The sequence below is a fragment of the Myotis nattereri genome (assembly GCF_964212035.1).
Source record: "Myotis nattereri genome assembly, chromosome: 6".
Lineage (NCBI taxonomy): Eukaryota > Metazoa > Chordata > Mammalia > Chiroptera > Vespertilionidae > Myotis > Myotis nattereri.
Window position 1 is genome coordinate 53,683,106 of NC_138081.1, and position 21,376 is coordinate 53,704,481.

The 21,376-nt window shown below is 37.1% G+C and overlaps 1 protein-coding gene across 1 annotated transcript in view; it reads right to left on the reverse strand.

Annotated features, from left to right (window-relative positions):
• The window catches only part of MMS22L (MMS22 like, DNA repair protein), a gene marked incomplete at its 5' end in the record, with an annotated part of 109,769 nt that overhangs the window by 13,403 nt on the left and 74,990 nt on the right, over positions 1-21,376 (reverse strand). Inside the window, 6 exon segments of the mRNA XM_081093832.1 lie at positions 1,614-1,783; positions 9,081-9,240; positions 11,800-11,942; positions 12,777-12,928; positions 14,526-14,676; positions 19,349-19,542. Coding sequence (XP_080949958.1) covers positions 1,614-1,783; positions 9,081-9,240; positions 11,800-11,942; positions 12,777-12,928; positions 14,526-14,676; positions 19,349-19,542 — 970 coding nt within the window.

Consider the following 21,376-nt stretch of genomic DNA (forward strand, 5'->3'; position numbering starts at 1 on the left):
GTTAAAGCTATAGCTCCAAGTCAGTTCTGCCAAATGGATAATTCAACAAATTTTTCAATTTACAACTCTGGAAGTTTATAAGAGTTCTTATTCAAGATACACTTTTGGTTTAAGGAGCCACATGGAACAAGCATACCAGACTCTCCTGTGGTCTACAACTCCCCTCCCTGCATCTTCCCTTCTGGATTGGCAGTGGTTTATCTTGCTCGCAGACAACCTATACGCTGCTTTAAATGCTATTTTGAATACAAAATTAAAAAGTCAACTTAAAATGTCTTAGAAATAATAAAAATATGTTTAAAAAATCCATCTTTGGAAGAGACTGCTTATTACCTAATCAAAATCCATTCCGCCTCAGCTTCCTTGCTAAGGCCCAAAGTAAGAAGCACTTACCTTTATTATCAGACTCTAATGAATAACAAAGTACAGCCTAGTCCAGGGGTGGGCAAACTTTTTGACTTGAGGGCCACAATGGGTTCTTAAACTGGACCAGAGGGCCGGAACAAAAGCATGGATGGAGTGTTTGTGTGAACTAATATAAATTCAAAGTAAACATCATTACATAAAAGGGTACGGTCTTTTTTTTCAATAGTTTTATTCATTTCAAACGGGCCGTAGTTTGCCCATGGCTGGCCTAGTCCTTTCTCCTGCATGATAGATCAATATATTCCAAGTGCCTGCTGAACACCATGACCTAGATATTCCCAGCATCTAAAATTGAAGCTCTTCAGAAAGTCTTACCTTCATCCCCATAATATCCCATTTCAACAGCACCACCACCTGCATAAGCAGCCACTGTGGAATCTAGAAAGTATTCTATTTTTTCTGCTGCTCCATAATACTTAACTTAGCAAGTCTTTCTGATTGGAGCTCCTAAATGTTTCTGAAATTTACTGAGCACTATACCTACTGCCTTAGTTCAAAACCTTCAGATAATGTATTCCTTACTGCCTTCCAAATCTCCATTCTAAGCTCTGCACCAACTACCTTGTATATTGTCACCAGAATCACCTTTCTAAAATGGAAATGTATGTCACTCCCACTTCTCTAGAAACTCAAAATCCATCAATAGTCCCCCTGTAAAAGAAAAAGTCCAAACTTCTTAGCATACATATAGAAAACCCCCATTATGTGGCTCCTCCTATATGAGTGTCTAGCCCCCACAGAATTATTTGCTTTTCCCCAGTGTGTCCTATTTCTTATAAAAACCATGCCCTTCCCATGCTGTTCCCTCTGACAAAAATAGAACTTCAGCTCCTACCCACTCTGCTCTTTGACAAACAGTATCCTGCACAGTATCTTCTCTTACTTCTCCCCATCCCAGTCTGGGTGACAGACAGAGGAGGCCTCTCAGAAAAATATGGAGCACATTATTATAAGTGTCTATGGTAATCAGCCTCCTCCTGAATTTTAAGCTTTTCGAGGGTGGAGATTTTGTCTTTTCCATCTTTGTTTTCAGAGCAAAACACAAAAAGAATTTAAATGGAAGTGCCCCATGTACACACATACATTGAGATGGAAATGCAGGGTTTTAAAATGTGCCGTTAGTAAGCTACTTTAAGACAGTTTCTTTTTTTTTTTTTTTAACTTTTAAGCAGCCACACTTACTATACCTGGAGATACAAAGGCAGGCTCTTTTGAATTGCAGTCAACAGAGGTGCAGGCAGCTCCTTCTCTTGCAGTAACACTGAGTGCGGCAGCAGTAAACAATCTATGATCCGGAACAGTAATTTTTGGGCTTCAGAGGTAGCAAAGATCTGTGCCCAGGATTTAACAAGAATTCCTAACAGAGAAGAGCAGTAACAGCAGCTATGGTTATCTTCTAATTAGAAAATTTTGTCATTACCCTAAAAATTGTTATTTAAAGCATATGGGAGCATATTAAAGTGGGCACTAGGAAGAAACATTTAGTGTGAGTCAAAAAACCTTGTCTAGTCATGTATTTCACCAAAAAGACAAATTTTTCTCAAGAGTTCTGGGCCAAGAAAAACACAGATTTCCTGAGCAACTGATATTTAATACAGACATATACATGCATACACATACACATAAACACATATACACATACTACATAGAATGGGGTTTGGTTATACATTATGTGCATACATAGCTTGAATGTTGCAATTAATAAGATTTATCTTTGCTTTGGCTACTAGGAAACTCAGGCAAACACAATCCAACTTCAAGAACACTGTGAGATCATACACTGTTTTCATGTGCATACTTACTTGTCCCTGAGCTTCATCATGCACTCCACATTTTTTTTATACCCTTATTTCTTTATATTTTTTATTAAAGGCCAAGTGCATAAAATTCATGCATTTTATGGGGGGGGGGGGGGGGCGGAGGGAGAGTGTCTGCTCAGCCTGGTGTGCGCCCTGCCTGCAGTCAGACATCCTTAGTGCTGCCACAGAGGTGGGAGAGGCTCCCGCAACCACCACTGTGCTCGCCAGCCATGAGCCCCGCTTCTGGCTAAGCAGCGCTCCCCCTGTGGGAGTGCACTGACCACCAGAGGGCAGCTCCTGCATTAAGTGTCTGCCCCCTGGTGGTCAGTGCTCATCATAGCAACTGGTTATTCCGCCCTTTGGTCGATTTGCACATTAGCCTTTTATTATATACAATCTTACAATTTTTTATGCTGACTCAACCGAGTTTGCAACAAGATGTATAATTAAATTGAATTTTTAAAATATGAAAAAATGATTAGTTGTAACACCTTGAAGCAATTATTTAACCTCCTTAAACTTCAGTTTTTATTAACTTTCAATTGTTTAATATAAACAAATAGTTTAAATTTTAATTCTGAAGAAAAACAGAGTTCTTTACTACATGAAATATATTATGGGTTCCTTAATACTGGAAGTCTGTAAATGGCTAGATTTGAAGATAGTAAAGTTTAACAAATAAGTAGCCTTTGTTTAATAAAGTAATTAAAAGCAGATTTACAATTCCCATTAGAGTGTATTATTGCTATTGAGGTCTCCCTTTACTGAAAAACAAACAACAACAACAACAACAAATAAATTTAAAAGATCATTAAGTGCTTGTTTAAATAGAGAATGGTATATGTACTGCATAAACTTTTATATTTTATTTTATCTTAGAAAGCAAAAAAGATGATAAAATTCAAACAAAAAGTTTAAAATTGAAGCTCTGAAGGAATACAAAATAGCTTATAGCGGAGTATAATGACATTTAAAGAAAAAACCCAACCAATAATCACGTCTAAAAACAACAAACAGCAACATTAATCTTCTGTTGTAAAAGGAAATACAATAATCAAACATAAAGAAACACAATGCTCACTTAGCAATATTTTAAATAATGCTGGCTTGATCCTCATTTTTCTAGTAGATGGAAAACTTGAGAATGACAGCAATGTAAGAAGAACTAACATTCTAACGAACATTAATATACCCGTAAGAGGAACTGCCATCATCACCGACATTTCAAATGATTCATATCACTCGTAGGTGTCACCCAGGTATTAACTTATAAAGAGCAAGGACCTTCCAAGCAAAACTGCATCATCGAAACTCGTATTTCATCTTCTGCAATGGATATAATGCCTTCTGAAGACCTTTTAAGTTTTATGAGTTCACAGAAGGCAGAGGTGACACATTTGCTTTTCTGCTGGGATAGACCCCTATTTATTTTTTAAGTTTCAGCAAAGAGCATTTCAGTGTATGCAGTAGTAAAAATGTAAAAAGAGAAACATTTTAAGTAAAAAAGTCTGGGGAAAGTTTAAATACACAGCGTAGCTTTGTAAAAAAACAAACAAAAAACAAATAAAACCCCACAAGTCATTTTCCTAGCTACAGAAATATTACTTATTTACTGATGAAGCTGAAAATACAGGTAAGTTGTGAGGAACATACTCCCACGATTGAAAAAATGCTGCACTATAAGAGTTCTTATGTATTTACTTGTTTTCTGCTGTATGCATGTATTATGCCTTAAAAAAAAGCTAAGTGGGATCATTATAATATACTAGTATATATTTCTAACATTTAAAAGTTAGAAAGTAACTTTGCTCATTTAGGAACATTAAAAAAATGAGCTGTGTGAAAAAAAGAGATAGAGGAAGACATAAACAAATGGAAAAATATACCATGTTCATGGATTGGTAGAATCAACATTATTAAAATGTCCATACTACCCAAAGCAATCTATAGATTCAATGCAATCCCCATTAAGATACCAAAGGATTATTTCACAGACCTAGAACAAACTCTAAAAAGTCATATGAAATAAAAGACCCCCAAATAGCTGCAGCAATCCTGAGAAAGAAGAACAAAGTTGGAGGGGTCACAATACCAGATATCAAGCTATATGACAAAGCCACTGTTCTCAAAACTGCCTGATACTGGCACAAGAACAGACATATAGATCAATGGAACAGAACAGAGAACCCAGAAATCGGCCCAGGCCATTATGCTCAATTAATATTTGACAAAGGAGGCAAGAGCATACAATGGAGTCAAAACACGTCTCTTCAATAAGTGGTGTTGGGAAAATAGGACAGACACGTGCAAAAAATGAAACTAGACCACCAACTTACACCATACAGAAAAATAAACTCAAAATGAATGAAGGACTTAAACATAAGACGGGAAACCATAAAAATCTTATAAGAATCCATAGGCAGCAAAATATCAGACATATGTCGTAGCAGTATCTTTACCGATGCAGCTGCTAGGGCAAAGAAAACTAAGGAGAAAATAAAAACAAATGGGACTACATCAAAATAAAAAGCTTCTTCACAGCAAAAGAAACCATCAACAAAACAACAAGAAAGCCCACTGTGTGGGAAAACATATTTTCCAATGTTATCTCTGATAAGGGCCTAATCTCCAAAATTTACGGGGAACTCATACAACTTAGCATAAGGAAGATAGACGAGCCAATCAAAAATTGGGCAAAAGACCTAAATAGACACTTTTCAAAAGAGGACATACAGAAGGCCATGAGACATATGAAAACATGCTCAAAATCACTAATCACCCAAGAAATGCAAATCAAAACAACAATGAGGTACCATCTCACACCTGTCAGAATGGCTATCATCAACAAATCAACAAAGGACAAGTGCTGGTGAGGATGTGGAGAAAAAGGAACCCTCTTGCACTGCTGGTGGGAATGCAGACTGGTGCAGCCACTGTGGAGAACATGGCATTTCCTCAAAAAATTAAAAATGTAACTTCCATTTGACCCAATAATCTCACCTTTAGGAATATACCCCAAGAAAACAGAAACACCAATTGGAAACAATACATGCACCCCTATGTTCATAGCAGCACAATTTACCATAGCTAAGATGTGGAAACAGCCTAAGTGCCCGTCAGCAGATTAGTGGATAAGAAAACTGTGGTACATGTACACAATGGAATACTAAGCTGCAGTAAAAAAAAAAAAAAAAGGAATTCTTACTATTTGCAACAGCATGGATGGAACTGGAGAGCATTATACAAAGTGAAATAAGCCAGTGAGAGAAAGATAAATATCACATGATCTCACTCATTTGTGCAATATAATGAACAACATAAACTGATGAATAAAAATAGAACCAGAGTCATAGAAGCCTTGAACAGACTCTCCAACCTATGAGTGAAGGTGGGGGTGAGGGGGATTGGGGGGTAAGAGGTCAACGAAAGGACTTGTATGCATGCATATGAGCATAACCAATGGACACAGCCGGGGTTGGGGGGTGGGGGAAGTTGGGGATTGATAATGGGGGAAAAAGGAGACTTATGTAATACTTTAAATAATAAAGAATTTAAAAATAAAAATGGGCAAAGGACCTAAATAGACACTTTTCAAAAGAGGACATACAGAAGGCCAAGAGATATATGCAAACCTGTTCAAAATCACTATTATCCGAGAGATGCAAATCAAAACAACAATGAGGTACCATCTCATACCTGTCAGAATGGCTATCATCAACAAATGACAAGTGCTGGCGAGGATAAAGAGAAAAAGGAACCCTTTTGCACTGCTGGTGGGAATGCAGACTGGTGCAGCCACTGTGAAAACCAGTATGGAGTTCCCTCAAAAAATTAAAAATGGAACTCCCATTTGACCCAGTAATCTCACTTCTAGGATTATATCCCAAGAAGTCAGAAACATATATGCATCCCTATGTTCATAGCAGCACAATTTACCATAGCTAAGATTTGTAAACAGCGTAAGCGCCCATCAACAGATGAGTGGATTAAAAAACTGTGGTACATCTACACAATGGAATACTACACTGCTGTAAAAAAGAAGGAACTCTTACCATTCACAACAGCATGGATAGACATGGGGAGCATTATACTAAATGAAATAAACCAGTCAGAGAAAGATAAATGTAATATGATCTCACTCACTTGTGGAATATAATTAACAACATAAACTGATGAACAAAAATCAAGCCAGAGGGAAAAAAAATCTTAGAATATAATAGTAGTAATCCTGTTATTTGCAGATTTTTAATATTTCCTACAATTTCTGTGATATTATACTATCTTAGTACAGTTTTGGTAATATTATATCTAAAATCTTTTTTCCTTGAAATATTGTTCGTTGAATATTATATTTAGAATCATTTTTCTTGAAATATTAATGTTTACTGCATGTAAATGGCTAATTATTTTGTATCTACAATCTGGTAATAGATTTGTTTTGTGTATTGTAAAATAATTACAAAAAATAATAAAAAGACAAAAAATGCTTTGTGTCCTATTAGCTAGGTTTATAAAATTATTACATTCCAGAAATATTTATTTAGTATATACTATGTCATCTCCTACATTGCAAAAGCTCTTTAACTGATGCATCCCCAGTTCCCATTCCAGTGCATGATGCATACACACACACACACACACACACACAGTAAATGTTTTTACTTGTTCAAAATACCACATGATGATGGGAATAAAAAGTTAAAAAATATGACCAATACCATGAGTAAGTTTAAAATTTAGTGGGGCCATGCTTAGTACACAAATAAGTACAATAAATGTCAAACTACGAAAATATGTCATAAGAGCAGGACAGATGATGCACAGTGGGAAGATAGGTCTCCTGGGGGTGCAGGAAAGTTGGGACTTGTGGGCTAGGCATAGAAGGGACAGGGGAAGAATTTCAATTACAAAGACAAAAGTGGAAGAATGACCAAAGAAAGAAGGATGATCAAAAGGAAAGGCATGGACACAGAAAAGTAAAAAAATATAAAGTATCCAATATAATAAAACCCTAATATGCAAATCGACCAAATGGCGGAACAACCAGCAGAACCAGTCGCTATGATGCGCACTGACCACCAAGGGGCAGATGCTCAACGCAGGAGCTGCCCCCCTGGTGGTCAGTGTACTCCCACGGGGGGAGCGCCGCTCAGCCGGAATCCGGGCTCATGGCCAGCGAGCGCAATAGCGGGGGCGGGAGCCTCTCCCGCCTCTGCTGCAGATGGGTTGGGCCTAAGCTGGCAGGTGGACATCCCCAGAGGGGTCCCGGACTGTGAGAGGGTGCAGGCTGGGCTGAGGTGAACCCCTCCCCTTCCCCAGTGCACAAATTTCGTGCACTGGGCCTTTAGAGGGGGAAAAAAAAGATATAAAGAGGAAAGTTGAAAATATTACTTATTTATCAATTCTCCGCTCCAAAAAAAAAAAAAAAAAAAAAATCACTGAGTTACAATGAAGACCCTGGATGCCTTCATCTGAAGCTTGATTTCATCAAAAGTTTGAACCTTTCAAGTAAATAGCAGTAGTATTCCCAGTTAGGAACTGGCAAGGTAAAGCACAAAATTTCAATGATTCACTCCCTTTCTCTCAAGAAGATATTATATCCCAGTTCTGCATACTTAGAACAGGTTTAAACTTTCTAATAAGTTAAATGGGCAATATTGTAGCAGTATACTCTATTCCCAGCCTATGAGATCTAGACAAAAGGAAAGAATACAAATCAATCTGCCAATAAATTAAAAACAATCTTGTAACAAAACAAACAAGACCATCGTTTCTTCATCAGGAGACTTTTTCTGTGGGTTTACATATCACCAATCCAAAAATGATTTTGCAGTTCTTGGTTAAATCTATTATATATCTCATAAAAATAAAGATATACCTGGAAATCATATTAGCTTGGCAGACTAATAAAGTATAAGCCTAAATGCTGAAATACTTATTAATCTACATTCTACTATGTTAAGTTTATGATAAATTCTCACTTATATTTTTCTCTAAAATTAAGATGCCTGAATTGCTACTATAGTTTTCACTACATTCTAAAACATCCATATTTACACATTTCAAATTTTCTTTTACATTTTACAACAAATATAAAAGGTTTCACACAGCCCAAATCAGTTTTATTCATATGTTTACAAGATCAAAGGGAACAGATATAAGGTTTTGGCCATAGAAGAAATAAAAAAAATGAAACACCTTCAATTCTGTATAAAAACTTCTGAAGAAATCCTTCTCATTTCTCTTTATCCAGTACCTATTTTTGGTTAGCAACATGATTTTAGAGAACAAAGGTATTCAAATTAGTGACTTCTTAAAGAAGGATGCACTTTGTTATTACAGAACAGGCACAGAAAAAGATTTCTTTTTGAAAGAAGAAAACATAATGTTGGGAGAAACAAGGTTTGAAGCATAAATATCTTCAGTGCTGTAATAAATTCTTTCCTGACCTCCTTCATAGAGAGCAAACCATAAAAATAAAAGGAAGTAATGGTTTTCTGATATTTCAAATTCTAACAAAGCATAGGTAAGTACTAAAAAGAATGTCCATTTTAGTTATCCAGGTATTCACAATGTAAGTGATTCATAACAAACTACTGATAGCAAATTGGTGTTGGCATATTTTCTGTATTGATCATAATTAATTTTAATATTAACACAAGCATAACAAAAAAAGTTCTGAAGGAAGGTGGGGCAAGACGGAGATACGCTTGAAAGCCAACATGAATTATTTTGTCTTTCAGATTATTCTTATCATTGTAAGGAGAACGGTGATTTAGCTACTAATAAGTATATCCTATCCATCATGAAAAAGACTCAACCTCACAAAGTTTTAATAATGTCAGAAATACATACCCATCATCCTATATGTCAGTTGCAGCCCTGCACTGGATATTTTTTTCCCCAAATAAGGTTTTATATATTTTAATATTTCACCAAGGTATTCTAAGGACTTTTTGACCATGGCAGATTTATCAGAAGGTTTCTGCAGATTCCTGTAAGTTATACCAACAGCCTATAAATAAGGGAAAACATGATTTAGCTTTCCAAGTTTTATAAAGTATAGACTTTTAAAAATAAAGGTTAATTTCTCTCTCTAGACACATACCTTATATTTAAGCCTTCATCCTTAAATTTTCAGTAAATGTTCACAGTAATTAAAATGCAACTAAAAAGAATTGTCTTTTAATAATTAAAATAAAGGTTAAAGTGAGAACAAAAAAAACAATTCACCAATAATTATTCATTCAAGATCTGACTCAGCAAAATATTAGTAAAAAGAAGTGAAAGAAGCTTATAACCAAAATCACAGAGAGACTTCCAAATATCCTAGCATAACACTGGAAATTCAAAATCCCAAAATTCATACAAAGAAGACCTTTGGTAACAAAGGTTACCAAATGTTTGCAAGTAAGACCTCTATAAAGTTCAGCTTTGAGATTATGAATTGATTCCCCCCCCCCCCAAAAAAAAAATTTTCCTTATGAGCCATTAGATGCCAGCTTAGCTTCCTCAGAGGAAAAAAGGATGAGGCACAAAGAGTAGAGATGGAAAATAGGAGATGGAAGAGAGAAATGTAAGATGAGACAGTGAGATAGTAAGGAGAACAGTGAAGTGGGAAGAAGAGGAAATCAATAAAAGAATAAACTGAGGAAGGGTGAAAATAAGCACAAAAAGAATAGAAGACAAAAGAGACTAGCTAGAGATGGGTTAGAAGGTTTGAGTACTAAAGTTTTCAAACTATTATTGGGAACTTATGGTGGATTTCAATGACCTGAACTGGACACAATGGTACCAATGTATACAGTTAGGTGATTTTTCTACTGCAGCTCTCAGCAGATAAGACAGAGAGAAAGTAAGCGGTTGCACCAAACCAAGGTTGAGGGTTTGCAGGTGTGACCAAAAGACAAAGGGTAGATGACTTTGAGTGTGTTGGTAAGGGTAGCTGAATTGAGACCCTCAGGGATATAGTTCAGATAGATAGGTAATCAAGTGAGACCTTGAGAGGATGTTGCACTTGGAAAAAAGAGAGTGGAAAGTCATGATGATGTCACTCAGAGAGCAGGAGAGACAGGTGGTTAAAGTCAAAGAGCTTTCAGATGCTCCCTGAATCCACTCTATTGTTATTAATTTTCCAGAAAAGTCATTTAATCAAATTAAATTACTTAAAAATGTATAAAGCATTCACACTGTTCATGGCATAAAATCCAAACTTTTTACACTAAGATGCTCTGAATTCTTAATCCACTGATTGATCTATCAACTAATTAGCACTTAGCATATACTGTACTGTCATATATTATTATTTTAACCTTTGTGTATATTCTATATTTTCAGGCAAGTCCTTTAAGATCAAGGACACAGTATGTACTATCTAGCATTTAGCACACAACTATTATTTACTGATTGCCAAGAGAATAACTAATGTGGACTGGATTGAATTAAAAGAGCTTTTCAAAATGGTCAGTGGAATGCATGACTTCTACCTCCCTTTCTGGTCCAGGACGATTCCAGGCATAAATCTATAATTAATTACAGGTTGAGATCCAATCAACCACCAAATAAAAGACTGAACAAAATGTGTATTTTATTTTATTTTAAATATATTTTTATTGATTTCAGAGAAAAAGGAAGAGGGAGAGATAGAAACTTCTGCATGCCCTTTACTGGGGATCAAGCATGCATGTGTCTGGACCAGGAATCGAACAGTGACCTCAACCATTGAGCCACACCAACTAGGCAAAATGTGTATTTTATATCTGCAGGTACTATTATTAGGTATTTTTAGAATTTATCTGACATTGCTAATTGTCATAAAACTGTACTTGAACTTAATGAAAACCAATGGAAGATTTCACATTTGTAAAAAAAGCTTATGGGTTTTAATTATTTGCATTGCAGTCAAAACCAATCTCTTTGTGGGAAAATAAATCAACTTTTACTATGAATAGCTTAGAGAAACACAAATCCAAACACATTAATAACCTCAACTAGGCAATAAAGGAAAAACTATCACATGTATTCCTACAAAATGAATAATTGAAAATAAAATGTTGATTGGAAGTTTTTTTTTTATGGAGACAGAACAAATGGATTGAATTTTAAAGCCCCAATCATATCATATAAAGTAGGTGCTGCTTATGCTGAAGAAATTAAATTTTTTACTGTAAAATTTACACTGTTTATTACAGGATAGTAAACAGTTAGTTCGAAGTATTATGAACCACATACAAGAAAATTTAGTTCCCAAGCACCTAAAGAATATTGTTATCCAACAATTTCAACAATAAGATATTCCTACAATTTAGGTTAGCTTTAATGTAAGGTGAAAGGCTTACTAGTATATGTAGCATTCTCTCCTCCTGTATTTCATTAAATGTAATTCTTCTGCCTTTAAGAGTGAATTGTACTCTACCTTAGATCCATATTTTTAATCCTCCAGAATTTCATAATATTGGGCACCCAATAATATGATTCAATTTAGAAGATTTCCTTTTATAGAAAAGCACTATGAACACTTCAAGGTTTTTGGAAATATGATTGTATCTTAATTATACTATTACGTGAGAAATACCTCAAGGAATTGAATTAGTGCTCTTTTAGGGTCTTCTGGGGGGGGTAAATATTCAACTTGAGCCTCTGAGAAAATATTCTTTACTTCTGAGAGTTTAAACAGCAACCTTGTCAGTTCGGACAACTGTTCCATGTACTCTTTTTCTGTTAAAAGAAAGTAACGATATTTATGTAATGTTTATTATATAAATTTATATTTTATATGTATATGAATAAGAGAGCAGGAAATGTAGTATTCTTAATTTATGAGATGCTTTCCTTTAAAATTCAAATTTCCACATAATTAAAAACTTTGAATTAATTTTTTGTCACTAAGGAAAGGTTTCATTTAAAAATAAACATGTACTTGTTTGAACAACACAGCCCTAAAGAAGTTATTCATGTTAAGCCAACTGATGTAATAACATATCAAAGTAAGTCTGGAGCATTTTTCAGTCCAGCCTTTGTGCAATTCATAAATGGCCATAAAGAACAGCGTTAGGAAAAGGCATGCCCTCCAGGCAACCAGAACTGTATGAAAATATTTTTTTAAAAAGGCACAAATATCACTTGATGATTATATATACAGCAAAAGCAAAGCAAAATACCTAATAAAACAGGAGAGAATTATCCATAATTGGATATTTTTCATTTTAGGATTTTCACAGTGTATATCTAGTTATTTACTTCATATTTCCACCTTATTTTGTGATCAGTTTCTTCAAGGTATAGTAAAAGATGGTTGTCACCTGAGAGCAATTTTTTTTTTTTGGCTTCCAAGGAAACAAGCTCTTTTATCTTTACAGGAGAGAAATTTATATAGTAACAGGAAAATATCAGGAAAAAGAAATGGGCTGCAAAAGGAAATAAATTTTTGTTTATATTCATAGCTAATTATAAATGTATTTTTTTTTAATCTTTTCTCTTAATTTATGGCACAAAACAGAAAAATTAAAATATATTTAGCTATCTAGAAAGCACAACACCCGCAATACTTACCAACTGCCTGTTCCAGATTTATATCAGTTATTAAATCATCAGGTAAACTGAGGCTTTTTATATACATTTGCAAAATGCAACGGATCCATGATCTTATAGTTAAGGCTTGAAAAGATACACAGCCTGAATAAGAAAGTGCTTCACATAACATGCTGAAAGATAAATTGATAGATATTAAAAACAAAAATAAAACCTGGCATCATTATGTTTCCTTGAGTAGAAGAGATTAAGGAATCCTATGTAATAATAGACAAACATGGTAATCAACCATAACTCCGCTATGCTTCCCATTGGCTAATCAGCAGGATATGCAAATTAACTGCCAACAAGATGGCGGCTGGCAGCCATGCAGCTGAAGCGAACATGAGGCTTGCTTGCTCCAGTGATGGAGGAAGCCAAGGTTCCCCGCCTGCTGCAGCCCAGCTCTGAGCTCCGGATGCAACAATGTTGCAATTATAGAAGCTAAACAAACCCAGATCAGAGCTTAGAGCGCCAGTGATGGCAACAGAGTTTCAATTATAGAAGCTAAACAAACCCAGATACCTGCTTTCAGCCAGCCACGGCCTCAGAGCTGGAGCCGGCTCTCAGCTCCAGTGACAGCTATAGAAGGTAAATAAATCCCAGAATAAAAAAAAAAGAAAAAAAAAGAGGCTGAAAACGGCCCTCAGCCCCTCACCCAGACTGGCCAGGCACCCCAGTGGGGACCCCCGACCCTGATCCAGATCACCATTCAGGGCAAACCAGCCGGCCCCCACCTGTGCACCAGGCTTCTATCCTATATAGTAAAAGGGCAATATGCAAACTGACCCTAACAGAAGAAAGACTGGGAATGACTGGTTACTATGACACACAATGACCACCAAGGGGCAGATGCTCAATGCAGGAGCTGCCCTCTGGTGGTCAGTGAGCTCTCATGGCGGGGAGCTCTGCTCAGCCACAAGCCAGGCTGATGGCTGCCAGTACAGCAGTGGTGGTGGGAGCCTCTCCTGCCTCCTCAGCAGCGCTAAGGATGTCCGACTGCAGTTTAGGTCTGCTCCCCGCTGGCAAGTGGACATCCCCCTAGGGCTGCCGGGCTGCCAAAGGGATGTTTGATTGCCATCTTAGGCCCAATCCCCCGGGGAGCAGGCCTAAGCCAGCAAGTGGTCACCCCCGAGGGGTCCCAGACTGCAAAAGGGCACAGGCCAGGCTGAGGGACCCCCTACGCCCGAGTGCACAAATTTTTGTGCATCGGGCCTCTAGTAATAATAATAAAAAAATTAGAACATTCCCCATCTGTTGGCCTCATAGACAAATGCAACTAATGCAGACATGCACTGCTGAAAAAGAATACTACAGATACACACAATAAGACATTGTAGATAAGTACAGGGTTGGGCAAAAGGAGGTTTACAGTGTCCGTATGGAAAATAATACAATACTATATAATAAAAGCCTAATATGCTAAGTGTCTGGTCATCCAGTCGTCCGTCAACCAGTCAAACCGTAATATGTTAATGATATGCTAAGGCCGCTCAACCGCTCGCTATGACGTGCACTGACCATCAGAGGGCAGACGCTCTGACCGATAGGTTAGCTTTTCTACTGCTACTACTACTGTCAAAATGCTGATAAATCTAAAAGCAAGAAACTGGCAAAATGTGAGTATGTATAGTAAAGATTAGGTTTTATTTATTAAATTTTTTACTTTCCTGATGTACTGATCTAGCATGGGTATACATTAATGTGAATACCTGAAATAAAATTACTCACCTGTTTTGGAGGAAATGACTTAAATATTTTGCTGCAACTTGAGGGCAGATGATATCATCCCAACCAAAAAGTTGTATCATTGCTTTAACTGGTTGAGGCTGAAGATCTGATGGAGCTGTGCTGGGCATGTCCATTGCTAGCAAAGTAAAATCTAGATATAAAGTAAGAGAAACTTGTGGTGAAAAACTGTAAAAAACCTTTTGCCCTCCCAAAATTGTATCAATAGTGATAAAAAAAAATTAGCCCTACATAATGTCATATTTAGAAACATAGAACAAAAAGCTAAAACTGAACTAAATTCTGAAATGTTTTCAAAGACATTTCTGTTGTAATCATCTAGATCTCTAAGAAAGCACCCAGATAATTTATCTCAGCATTACTGTTATGAATCTATAATGGCTCCCTCAATTTGCAAATTATAACCTGGGTATTTCTAATGTGCTTTCCTCATTCAAAAACCCATTTTGAAAACCATTTCTGGCATCTGCTCTTCTCCAATCAGGCTAATTTACTTGCCACCTGCCAGAGATGAATAGTTCACTCTTAGACATTGCACATTCTCTTCTGTTAAAACTTGACCTACAAGGAATCTATGACACTACGCTTCCTTCAGAACCCACTAAACCTAGGAACTAGAATTCCTTAATTAACCATGTTAAACAAATATACTTTATTTTGTGATTTCTAGGGAATCCGCGAACTTAATTTGTACTATATTAATTTGTTTGTCAATAAATTCCTTACTAAGCACTAGCTCCATGCAGCTTTCTCAAACGATGGCTATTTATTCTCCCAAACCTCTCATAAAACTTGCCCTACAGATAGGGTGAGTTTACTGCTGCTTCTAAAATATTTCCCTTCCTCCTTCCAAAAACCTCTAGCCTTGGTTCTCATGTCATCAGACTATTCCATCCACTAATTCTCCTTGTTACATTTATCTACTGCTTCCTAGTTCATCTACCCTCATTCCTTAAAGACTGCAGTTCACTATCATACTAATAGCACTCGTCATAATCCTTGATGAGGTTCTCCCAGTATCCTGGCCTTTCAGTTTCTTGAAATTGTCTCCCTCAATGAATCTAACTCTCACAGTGATACCAAGAGACCTTGGCATTAACAATAAATACAATCTCTCCACAATTTTAACTCTTGAGGAACCCACTTTCTGGTACCAAACTAGCTTTTCAACTCTCCTCCTGTAGGTTCGCAACTCCCACCAAGTCTTTGATTCCACCAGGACCTACAATTCATTGATCCTACAACCTTTATCCTGTCCCTCACTGCCTTGATGCCTTCCTTCCTTTTTTAGGCAGCTTGATTGCATGGCCATTATTGTACTCATTTGTGTATACCATCAACCCTCTTAATTTGTTGTGCTTGCCTGGAAAAGATACCACTTGTTTAATTTCAACTCTTGGTTTTCTCCCTACATGTATCCACACCAGTAAAAATGGCTGGTGAGCAGCCACGCTGACTGATGTCACTTTAAATTTGTAACTGCAAACTTTACGTGGGCCCTTAGAACTGGCCGGCATTCCTACAGTTCTCTAGCCCATTTCAGTTTTTGTTTTTTTTCTCCTAGAGTACTGCAAACCCTCTCTCTTCCCGATCCTCACTGCCAGCTAATACTGTTAATTATTACTTCATAGAAAAATGAGAAACACCAGAGGAAAACTAGTACAAGCTCCCACCACATCTACCCAGCCGCCTCCAGGGGGCCCATTTACTCTGCCTTCTCTTCTGTTATTACAGATAATCTGAGGCCAAGTCCTCTACAGGATCCCATTTCTACTGGGTACTGAAAAACAAGTGACATTCTGGCACCATCAATTCTCCCCACTCCCGCATTATGCTGAAATGTCTCCCAGGTTATCAAAAAACCTCTCTGACTCCACGTCTCTCTCTAGCTAACATTCCCATTCTGCTACTTCCCGTAAACAGTGATACTCAAAAAGATTTATCTATGTATGCTGTCTGCAATTCCTATTTTCACATTTTCTCTCGAATCATCTTCAATCAGGCCTTTGCCTCTACCACCACACCAAAAAGTACTCTTCTCTTCAAGGTGACCAGTGACCTACCTCTTGCTAAATCCAAGGACGGGTTCCCTGGCCTCATCTGACTTGACCCATTAATAGCATCTGAGCTACTGACCACTTCCTCTTCCTTGAAATGCTGTCATTTGATTTCCAGGGCATCACACCTTCTTGGTTTTCTCTTATTTCATTGGCATCCCTTTTGTAGTCTCCTTTCTTGGTTACTATGTACCTTACAAATCTGAAGTTTGTCCTCAAACTTCTCTTTCACCAATACTTAACTCTACAAGTGATCTTATCTAGTTCATAGCTTTATAGACTATTTATTTATCAGTAGTTTCCAAATTTAAATTTCCAGCTTGGACCGCTTCCTTGAACCCTAGGTTCATCCACATGCCTACTTTACATCCCTACTGGAATTTTAATGGATATTAAAAATATGTCCATGTCCAATATCAAAATCCTAGTCTGCCCTCGTAAAATCTGCTCCTGCCACAATCTTCCTCATCTCAGCACACACAGGGAATTCTCTCTTTATCTATTTTGCTTACCATATCATACCCACTTCAAAAATTCTGTCAGCTCTACCTTTGGAATGGAAATCTGGCCCCTGCTCACAACCTCTACGCTACCACTTCAGCCCAAACTGCTCATTTTTGTGCTGTTGCAATAGTCCCCTAAATGGCCTCTCTGCTTCTCTCCTTGCCTTCCTATAGTCTGTTGTCAGTATAGCAGCCAGAGGGATAGCATTCATTTGTTCCAAACTTTCCAATCTCAGAGCAAAGCAAAAGGCTTTACAACTGCATACAAGGTAGAATACAAACTAGTTTGAGCCACAGAAACCCGGGCAAGCTCTCATTACCTCTTGATCATATCTCTGACTACTCTCTCCCTTTCTGAACCATACAAGCTTTTATGGTTTCCCTGTAGTTCCTCAATCACACCAGAAATACTCTTGCTTCTGGACTTCTGCATAGCATGGACCTCTTTCCTCCGTTAGGTTTGCTCAGGCCTCCCTGACTACTCTATTTAAAAGTACAGCCCTGGCCGATTTGGCTCAGTGGATAGAGTGTCAGCCTGAGAACTGAAGGGCCCTGGGTTTGATTCCGGTTAGGGGTACGTGCCTGGGTTGTGGGCTCGATACCCAGCAGAGGCATGAAGGAGGCAGCCAATCAATGATTCTTTCTCATCATTGATGTTTCTCTCTCTCTCTCTCCCTCTCTGAAATCAATAAAAATGTATTTAAAAAATAAAAATAAAAGTAGAACCTGCCCCTGTCCTACCCTATCCCTAGCCTATTCTATATTTTTATTTTTCTCCACAGCACTTATTATCATATTATATTACTTATTTATTTATTATTCTGTCCCTCCACTAGACTATAAGCTCCATGACAGTCCTTTTCCTACTGGTATTTTCCCAATGGCAATAAAAGTGCATATTCATCAACAGTTGGTTTGGTTTTTTTTAAATGCAGGAAAATTTTCTCTCCTAACCTATCTTTATTTCAAAACAAACCCCAAACCCACATGTATTTTGATTTACATTTACATGTAAATCAAACCCACTTACTTTTAGCACCTAGACAGCATTAACTAAACTTGCGTGCTATCATTTTTGTTCACTGGGATGAAGAATGGAAGATAAGTAACATCAGTTACTAATGACTGCTTTGATTATACTGACTGAATATCAATATCTGTTTTCATAGACATCACAGTAGTTGGAAAACCGTTGCCCTGTCAGAAATTTTCAATCTATCATTGTTTATGTTTTAATTATGGAAGGGCTACCAGAATTCAAGATCTTTTAAATTCTGTACAAGGGTACAATAAAATAAACCTTAGGTTTTTTAACGCTTTAGAATAAAATATATTAAATACCTTCACATAAGTTGCATTTAAAGACATACGGTCACCATATTGATCTCTGTCTATTCCAGTCCTTGTTAACATATTTTGGGCAAAATATCCCTTGAACCCTCTTCTTAGAAAACTGCATATATGCACATATATTCAATTTCATGCCTACAATGTCATAGGATTCAGAGTCCCTTAGAGCAGTGGTTCTCAACCTTCCTAATGCTGTGACCCTTTAATACAGTTTCTCATGTTGTGGTGACCCCCAATGTCATTGTTACAAATTGAACATAATTAAAGCATAGTGATTAATCACAAAAACAATTTATGTAATTATATGTGTGTTCTGGTGGTCTTAGGCGACCCCTGTGAAAGGGTCGTTCGACCCCCAAAGGGGTCGCGACCCACAGGTTGAGAACCGCTGCTTTAGAGCCTAAAATGTCATTAGGTTAATAATCAAATCAAGTAAAAATTACAACATAAAATAGAATCAGAACAATAACATTCTATATATTCGACATCACTCTGATTTCACCTGGCTGGTAACGAAGTGGAACTCCTGCTACATTCTTTTGCTCTTTACGCAACATGTGTCGATACTGAGATATTGACACAATTAATTTGAAAATAAATAACTTGGACTAGAATAAATCAAATGCTACTTACTTTCCAAATATTGCATGCATAAGAAAAGTTTATCTACATTCAATAATATTAAGACTGAACATTATCTTATGTTTAGCAAATAACCACTTAATTTTTACCTTTATTAATAGGAAAATAATAAACAAGCCAGATGTAATTCTTTTCATCTGGTTGTCAAAATATTTATTACACTGTTATAAAATAAGTTTGCTACCAAACAACAGAAGGAAAAACTGAGAGAATCTGAAAAATGAGAAACTAATTAGCAAATTACAAAGCTGACCTGCAGCAGCATCTACAAGTTGTGAGGAAGGCACTGCTTGTGACATTCTCTGACCCTTCAAAAATGAAAAGAAATGTCTCCACAGTGCACTGGCAACTGCAGCAAGGTGGCGCTCTCTAGCCGACAATGAAGACTGCACAACTAGGTCCACATTTTCCTTTCGAAGTTCCTGACACAATTGTTGATGCATATTCCTAAAAAGAAACAAAAATATAGCTAACATCCAACAAATGCTTACAAAAAATCTTTAAATACATTTTGGACTTTTAACATTTATCCCATATGAAAACTGAAGGACCATTTTATATAATTAAAACCTTTATGCTAAGACATTATGCAATTCTGGTTATTTGATGGATGAATGATGGCATATTAAGCACCATAAAGTTAATGTTAATTACTAATGTCAACCATTAATTATATGCTTTTTAATGTGTCAGATCTAAATGAGAAACAGGCAGTGTCTGAATGAAGGTCTGCATTTTGCAACTCACTGTGACAAGTGATTTTACTTACAATCTAGACATGAAAACAATTTTTTAAACCATCTTCTCCTAAAAGCTTTAGGACACTGATGTACCAAGAGGAAAGTAAGTATATCTGGCTTATGTGTGGCATTCTAAGTTAAAATATTTTCCTTGTTTAGAAAAGACAGGGCCTTGTACTATTATACAAAATTGTGAAGGACACAATCTTAGCACCGTGGTCCAAAAAGATCCAGTCATTTTCACACAACACACAGTAATAAACAACAGGAAGTTATTCTCCATAACATGCAAACCATGAATTCAGTATTGTCTCAAATTTTGATTCACGATTTGCTCACTTTTATTTCAATTGAAAATTTAGACAGAAATATAAGAAGGGAAAATATTAAGATATTTTATAGTGATCTGGAGTAGAAGTCATTTATGCAATATGCCCAGCAATTAAAAATGATTATTTAAAACTAAATGCACAACTATGATATTATTCCCGTTTCTGTTTATATTACTGCTATATCAATTGAGAGTATATACAAATGCATGGATACCATCCTTAGATGTTCTTTCTTCAATTTAAGAAAAATCAGTGAAAATAACTGATGGAACTAAGGAAGAAGACTTTGAAGGTAGTAGCATTTCACTTAAAAATAATTAGTACTTGAACAAAGAGATATGACATTAATTCCAATATTCCAGATGATTTAAATCAATTTACCCAGGGGAAGTGGACATATGAAATACTATAGAAAACACAGAATTAACTAGTACATGTACCTAAAGCAATTCACAAAAAGATCAAACTGCTGCAAGCCCAAATCTTAGTCCTTTTCATGTAACTACACATAAGCAAATCCTATCTAACAAAACAGAAACATGGTAGTGTACGACCGCTACCCTTCCCATTGGCTATTCAGTGAGATATGCAAATTAACTGCCAGCCAAGACGGTGGCTGGGAGCCAGGCAGCTTGAAACTAACATGAGGCTTGCTTGCTTCCGTGACGGAGGACTCCAACGTTCCCCGCCAGCCGCTGCAGGCCTCTGAGCTGCAACTCTAAGCAACTATGTAACAAATATAGAAGCTAAACAAAACCCCAGAAACCTGCTTTAGTCCACCAGGCTTCAGCCAGCAGGATCGCAACATTGTAAACAAAGGCCAGAAACCTACTTTCAGCAGCGGAGGCCTAAGAGCTGGAGCCAAGCCTCAAAGCTAAAGCTGGCCCAGAATAAAAAAAAGGAAGAAAAAAAAAAGGAGCGGTTGGGAGCTTCAGTCACCCCCAGCCTGAAACAGCCCTCAGTCCCTCACCCAGACTGGCCAGGCACCCCAGGGGGGACCCCCACCCTGAAGGGTGTGTGATCAGCTGCAAACAGCCATCATCCCCTCACCCAGGCTGGCCAGGCACCCCAGTGGGGACCCCAACCCTGATCCAGGACACCCTTCAGGGCAAACCACCCGGCACCCACCCATGCACCAGGCCTCTACCCTATATAGTAAAAGGGTAATATGCCTCCCAGCACCGGGATCAGCGGAGCTGCGAGGCCTCC